The following is an 8,184-nucleotide window of genomic DNA, read 5'->3' as shown; positions in this document are numbered from 1 at the left end:
AGAATCAGATTAAAATCTTTTGTAGATAAAAAGATATGGACGAAATAGTGGAAGGGTGTCAGTTTTGGATAGAGTTTCGTATATCTTTCATATCTTTTTCGCTATAGCTCGGATTTAATATTATAATACATCATTGGAAAGATAATTTCAAGATCTATCTAACCATATAAAATTTGGATAAAAATATGAGGCACGAAAATAATATCTGACTATCTTTGAACATGTTTAAATCCGAATAGAATTAGGAAAGTTTATATTTAAATCAAATTCTATGATCTTATCTTTTCAAAAATGGTTAATTAAGATATTTTAGAAACTTTTAGAAGATTCTAATCAATCCTAATTAATTTAGGAATAGGATTAAACCTTTGGACCCTCCTCATGATCATTGGGTCGTAGGTAAAATCCGGTTTGGGCCCAGTTTAGTATTTTGGCCATAACTTCCTCATTATTCATCGGAATTGGGCTTATGATATATCGTTGGAAAGGTCTTTTCAAGCCCCATCCAACTACACCATTATTGGACCCTTATCATGGACCAAAATAAACTGAATTGGACGTTTTTATAAAATAGAAATGGTTTTCAAAAACAGAAAGAAGGATTTTAATAAAAACTAACCGCATCACTTGACTTTTCACACTTTCACCTCATTCGATTATGTTTTGACGTGAAAGGTATTCATCACTGGGTTTTGTTTTGGGGAGACACAAATGGGTGTCTACACTAACTTTTCTCCCTTTAAAGGAAAATTGGCTTAAAATAATACCAACTATCAACGGTGTGGGCAAAATAATACGAACTCAACTATTTGCTTCTAGCGGTACTTCCTTTATTAATATATGTGGAAAATAGTACGCCGGTCACCGGAAAAGTATTGCGAGAAATATTCCGTCTATATTTATTATTATTATTATTATCATCATCATCATCATCATCATCATCATCATCATTATTATAACGGAGTATTTTTTATCGTTTGTTATTAATGTTCTGTTTCTTCTTGTCAAAATACATACTTCTTTGTTAGGCTTTATATATATATATATATATTTTTTTTTTTTGAATTGTCTATGTATTTAATTTCTTTTCAAAATATCTATAGTAATTTCTAATACCACATTACCACTCAATAGTAAGTAGGGTATTTAAATACATTATTATTTTGATATAATTAGTTTTAAAAACAAAAAATTTCCCTACATTATTTTGGTTATTGGTGAATGTGGAGAATTTCGGATTTTTGAAACTAATTATATCAGTAAAATAATGCATTTAAATAACGTATTTACTATTGTGTGATAGTAGAAATTACCAAAGCTATTTTGAAAAAAAAAAAATTAAATACATATTGACAAGTTAAAAAAACGAAAATAAATAAATTTGTTTTTTAAAAAAAAAAAAACCAAAAAACCAAACAAAAATTTAGAAGAAAATTGTTAACATAATGTATTTTGAAAAGAAAACAGAAAATTGATTACAATAATATAAAATAATAATAAAATAGACGAAATATTCCTCGAAATACTTTTTCGGTGAACGTCATACTATTTTTTGCACATATAATACAAAAGGTGGTATCGCTAATAGCAAATAGTTGAGTTCGTATTATTTTGCACACACCGCTGATAGTTGGTATTATTTTAGGCCAATTTTCCCCCTTTAAAATTTCCACCTATTTCTATCGATAGAGTTTTAAACAGCTTCATTATTGTTGTCATTTTTTGAAACATATTTCTGTACTTTTTGACTCGTTTTATTTTTTTTTATTTTTTATTTTTTATTTTTTTTGGAAGTAAATCACCTACTTAAAAAAATTTAATTAATTTAAACAAGTTCTTATAATACGGAGTAATAAATTATTGTAATAATCTTTCCTGCTCCAATTTCCTCACATAGCTCTCGCTCCGACTTAATTAGACGGGCAATTAAAATAGAGTAAGAGTACATTCTCTCCATCACAAAAGGACCATCCATGGGTATGAAACTACGAAAGTAGGCTATGGCTTATAAGATATTCAATGTATAAAGATCTTGAAAGTAACAATTGGTGCAGTATGTAATATTTTTAAACACTCTTGAGAGTACATGAATCACAAAGGAGGATCTTCATAACCAGTAAAGTACATTAGAAGCACTAATTCTAGGCTTATAATATACAGGACAATAACACATTTGAATATTCTGTTCCTGAGATGTGTAATGTTTAATGAACTAAACTAGTTACATAACCCATCATGCAGTCTTTTCTAGCCATACATTAACTATCATGCTCGTTAGATTCCTCAATAATTTTGGAGCGATATTTACGAGCTGCTCTCTTTCCATTACCAACCTTCAAGACTGGAGTTTCTTGCTCATCTACCTCCATTTCTGCAGCTTCATTCTCTTCTGTGTCCTCTGCAGTAATAATTAGAGGAAGGCTTTTCTTCTGCACTGGTTCCCCCATTGCATGATCAGTCTTTTTGCTAGTATTCAGAGAAGCATCACCATCTTTTTTCTTTGGGTTAAATATAACAGGTTTTGTAAGATCAGCAGGAGCTTCTTCAGGTTCTGACTTGGACTTCTTCACCATATTAAGGAAGTCCGTGTAGGCTTGACGATTACATTCTTCATTCATATCATCTGATGAATCAAATGTATAATGGGTATATCTCAAAGGATGGCGTACATAATCTGGTACCAAGGAAGAATCGTGCAGCTGTGAAGATGATTCTTTAAACGAAGAGTAATCTACACCAGAAGCTTCTGACATGGCAATTTTATCACTATCTTCAGATGCACTGTGATCATCTCTTTTGCAGATGGGCTCAAACCGCACTCGTTTTCCAGCCTTTGAATCCATCTGATCATCTTTTCGCTTCAATATTGACTTGGGAAGGTTTTCATCTTCAGGAACATTATTCTGGGCACCAAAAACATTATCCTCCATTTGATCAGAAACATGCAATGAATTGAAACTTCTTGCAGTTTCCGCATCTTCTTTAAGCCTGAGCTTTGCAGCCATGTGATTTGCACGTGGGTCTCTAGGGGCCTCCTTTAATGTTTCAGGGAGCTCACTATAGGAATTAATATTTGATGTATAATCAATCACATCAGACATGTATAGTCGTTGACCGACGTTTTCACTTCCAACAGCCACTTTGTCGTATTCGTCCTCTTCAGCCTGGAAACAAAATAATTCAAAAATCTCAGACCACACACACACACACACACACAAAATCCATCAATGAAGACCATATTACATAAAATTATGAAAATTGCAGAAGAAAGGGGAAATTTGGTACTTGCAGAGAAGAAAGGGGAAATTTGGTTCACAGTGGACACAAATGAAGCAGACTAGTATACTACATAGAATCTTCAAAACTGTATTGCCTTAAAAAATTAAAGAAAAAGTTAAAAAGAGCACTCCTATACATTATCAAATCACTAACATAGTGAAACTTTAATACATTACTTAACAGAGCATAAGCTACAATCATGAAACATTATAATCAGCTGCCATGAGAGAAGCATGTAGACGAACACATTTACATTCTTGCACATTACACTACCAAATGAGTAAAAAAATAATATAAACCAATAGCCAAACATCAATGTAACAATGTCAAACTTTGGTCAGCCCACTAAAATTGTCTATGACCATAACTCCGGACATACAAAATTATCTTGGTGGACTATTCACGACACTTTTACAGCAAACAGGGTGCATTTAATTGACGTGTGCAAGGTCATTTATAAAATATAGCAATATGCAAAGCTTGTCAATTACTCAATTACTCCAGTGATTCCTAGTCACTCCAACTCTCCATGTTATTTCAAGAATCCATGTTGTATAATCGACATTGAGATTTGAGACACTTAATGACACATGATTTTGGACCATAATCATGCAGCAATATTATAAGATTGCCCAGTTTGACACTTGGACAGGTACACAAACCTGTGTCTGACACTTCTAGCAAAGTCTGAGTAACACAGGTTGTTTATCATTTCCAAATTAATATTACTATATACTTACAAATTATAACAAGCAAATCATTTACAGGTGTAAACTAATACTATGTACAATATGTAGGTAGCAACAGAAAAGAGTAAACTTTACTTTTAATGATAAAAGGGGGAAAAAAATAACTCATCAAATTGAAACTAGGTAAACTATTGCACACATAATCAATCTCAGCAGCTTAAAACACCATCAAGTCACTTGAAACCCAAAGAAAAAAGTACGACATAAGTAAAGCAATAAACAAAGGAAATTAATTGCTAGAAACTAAATGTAAGCAGAAACACATATTTAAGTGCAAAGCAAGCACCACACAAGTACAATCAAGTATAACTCATCAGAATACAACAGCCATTTTATGGCCTGTTCTATTCTCATTACAGCTGCCATTGCATTCTCCAGACAAAATAGAATCCAATGCAGTTCTTGGTCTTATATTTAAAATGAAAATATCTATTCATTCAAAAACACAAAAGCAACCTTACATCGAACAATAAACAACTAGCTGGTATTTAAGAGCATAACAACCTATATGTCTTCACATCGATTCTGATTTCAAAAACCCCATTGATAAGACTCTATATATACTGACAGCAGAAGAAAAACAACTACTTTAAATTGGGGACCTTATTAAAATTTCGAAAGTCCACAATACATGCTTGTAATTGAGAAGATTTACAACAGCTATTCAATAGAAACTAAACGATTAACTAATTACCAATATAAACTATACGATTAACTAATTACCAATATAAACTAATATGATTAATTAATTACCAATATAAATTATACGATTCACCAATATAAACGATACGATTAACTAATTACCAATATTTAAGATACGATTAACTAATTCCCAATTTAAACTATACGATTCACTAATTACCAATATAAACGATACGATTCACTAATTACCAATATAAACTATACAATTATCTAATTACCAATATAAACTATACGATTAACAAAGAACATTAGTGACTATGTATCGAAACAGAGCAGTCACCAATATCAATCACATCATACATTGTAGAACCAATATCAATCATATCAAGTAGTTGAAGCAACAGCAAAAGCAATCACATTGAAAAAAAAAAGGAGAGAGAAAATACCTCAAAATCAAGAGTACAATCCTTTCCAATAGAATTCCTAACATCCAATTCATCATCATCACCACCACCCACATCCTCATTACACTGATTCAACGCCATATTCTCGCTAGAACCCTCCCCACCATTGTTATCGAGCTCGTTAAGATCCTCTTTGAGCTCCTTATCACAACCCAAATCATTAGGGTTAAAATTAGGGGTAAAATTGGAGCTAGGGTTTTGCTCAGATGACATTGATTTACCCTTTGCCGCGAAGAAGAATTTATCGACGTTGGTGGGAAGAAAAGCGTCGGTAACAGCGGCGGTTTGGTCGTGTTGTTGGGTGGGGATGGAAGCGTCGGATTGTGGAGGCCATTGACGGTTTTGGATTTCTTCGTCGGTGAGACACCAAAGAGAGGAAGTTAGGGTTAGAGAAGATGGAGAAGGAGGAGAAGAAGAAGAGGAGAGAGAACCAAATGTTTTGTCAACTCGAACTCTGAAACTGTCCTCCATTGTTGGAATAACTGGGAAGGTATTTTGGAGAGAGCTTCTGTACTGTTTTAAGCTAATACGAAGTAATAATGGCTATTAGCCTATTACCCAAAAGGCCAAAATTATTTAAAAAAAAAAAAAAAAAAAAAAAAAAAAAAAAAAAAAAAAAACTCGTTTGAGTCAATGATTTACTTTTTTTTTTTTTTTTTTTTTTTTTTTTTTCTTTTGTAGTCAATTTGACTCGCAACCTGACTTTACTTAGCGCAATCTCTATTGCACTCATTTATTAGATGTAGAGAAAAAATAAATATTTTATATCTTTTCCTCTCAAGTAATCTCTAACAACAAGAGTGCATTAATTTAACTTAAAGTACATTAAATTTGTAATGGACTAATGGGTAATGATTTTTACATTAGCATCTTCGAATATGTTAAAGAATCATACAAATCTATTATGTGTAGAATCAATAAAACCACTTTTCATCCTTAAAAAAAAAAAAACCACTTTTTCATATTTCGTTCACATTGTATGAAATGATTGAGCCTATTTCGTGTGTCACCCAACTTCATCCGATTCGTGTTCATAATCATTAGATCTCGAAATTTGTTCGCTAGTTGATTATGTAAGTAATTTGAATAAACAAAGGTAATTTCTGGAAATTAGGTGTGGAAGAAGGTGGAAAGGAAAGTTAGCAAAAATGTAGATGATTTTAGCTTAGAAGGGTATTTATGGTATTTAGGAGGGGTGTATAGTAGTAACAAGAGGTTGCGTTTAGCAATCATGTAAATTAAGTAAAAAAAATTCAGTTTAGCAAAACTAAGTTCTGTTCAATAAAAATAAATTTAGTTCAGTAAATAAATTTTCAATTCAGTAAAAATAAGTTCAGTTTAGTAAAAATAATTTCAATTCAGTAAAAATAAGTTCAGTTCAATAAAATAATTTCAGTAAAAATAAGTTCTGTTTAGTAAAAATAAGTATTAATAAAGAAGAAATATAATAGAAAAATCAGTAAAAATAATTTTTGTTCAACAAAAATAAGTTCAGTTTAGTAAAAATAAGTTTTTTTAAAGAAGAAATATAATAGAAAATTAGTAAAAAAAATAATTCCAGTTCAACTGATAATTCTAGTTTAGTAAAAATAATTTAAGTTCATTAAAAATATTTCAATTCAGTAACAATAATTTAAGTTCAACAAAAATAATTTCAGTTTAGTAAAAATAATTTTAGTTCGACAAAAATAAGGTGAAGTGAACGGGACCTAACTTATGTGATTTATCCTTTAAAAAAATTACTACCTCCGTTTCTAATTATCTGCAACAAAGGGGTATTATTTGTGAGACATAAAATATTCCTTTGTTGCAGATAATAAGAAACAGAGGTAGTATATGATTTATAGCTAGATAAACCTTAGATAAGTGGGATCTTGTTTGAATCATTTCAATATATATTTTATCATTATCCACCTGTTATAATTTTACAACGTCGAAAATTAGCAATATTAATCTTTAAAAAAGTGTGTTAGCAAACGTGATAAAAGAAAATGTGTCAATTTAATAAAAATGGAGGCGATGATACGATGCTCCTAAGGATCGATCTAAACACAAAGTATTGGGTGAGGCTTCAAACATTGGTTAGTCCACCTTAACCCTTCCGCAAACACTCTGTCAACCTCTTCCTCATTTTCTCTCTCCTCTTTCTATTTTTAGCACACTTGATAATCATACCTTAACAATGGTGAGATTGGTATCGTCGACAGCGAGAAAGTCATTGGGATAAAGGATGTCATCCATGGAGGAAGGGAGAGAAAGTTTAAGAGGATGAACAGAAGAGAAAAACTAAAAAGTGTTGATTATATTTGTCCATAATTTATGCTTGAATTGGCTGATAGTTGCTTGAGATTCTCGGATTTTTCGAAAAATACCCAAAAAAAAATTTGGGGCTTTCTTGTGTTGCGTGTATAATTGTTGAGATTAATTGTCCTATGTGATTATATGTTGAATTGTGAGTGTTTTGATAACAAATGCATGTATTTTGGTTGAAAAATGAGTATGTTATGTTATACCCATGAGCTTCGTACGGGACCTTCAAAGGTGGTTCTTCAATTGTTGACCTTTTAATTATTTTTATAAAATATGTAATATTGTCAAGATGATATCATCTATAATAAGTTGGATGATATCATCCATAATAAGTTGGATGATATCATCCATTGTCTAGATGATATCACGTATTAGTTCCATGATATCCTTTATTAGTTCAATGATATCCTTTATTATATAGGTTTCATGATATTATCTATAGGCTGAATTATATACTCTATTGGTTCTATAATATTATCTATAAACTTGATGATATATATATCATCTAGTTCCTAGTTAGAGCTGTTCATGGATAGTCCGACCCGCTAGGCCCGGCCCGTTAAAATTTGGGCTTGGACACCTTTATTAAAAACAAATAAATTAATGGACTGGCTAAGCCCGGCCCGTTTGTTGAAATGGGCGGGCATGGACAATGGTAACTATATTTCGGGCTGGCCAGCTCGTTTTGTAAATTATCAACTAATATTTTCTTAATATATATATATATATGTATATATATA

General features: G+C 31.3%; 1 protein-coding gene across 1 annotated transcript; it reads right to left on the bottom strand.

The window, feature by feature from the left end:
• Window positions 1-2,045: 2,045 nt before the first annotated feature.
• On the bottom strand, window positions 2,046-5,656 carry LOC145602325 (uncharacterized). Its single transcript, XM_081658513.1, has 2 exons — window positions 5,117-5,656; window positions 2,046-3,164 (listed from the first exon to the last, which is right to left on the bottom strand). Exons 1-2 carry the CDS (start codon window positions 5,603-5,605, stop codon window positions 2,259-2,261), a joined length of 1,395 nt encoding a protein of 464 aa, XP_081514639.1. The 5' UTR covers window positions 5,606-5,656; the 3' UTR covers window positions 2,046-2,258.
• Window positions 5,657-8,184: the final 2,528 nt, after the last annotated feature.

The sequence above is a fragment of the Chenopodium album genome, chromosome 21, assembly GCF_948465745.1.
Source record: "Chenopodium album chromosome 21, dcCheAlbu1.1, whole genome shotgun sequence".
Classification (NCBI taxonomy): Eukaryota; Viridiplantae; Streptophyta; class Magnoliopsida; order Caryophyllales; family Amaranthaceae; genus Chenopodium; species Chenopodium album.
The sequence above is the reverse complement of the archived record's forward strand: the minus strand, read 5'-3'. Positions and strand labels throughout refer to the sequence as shown.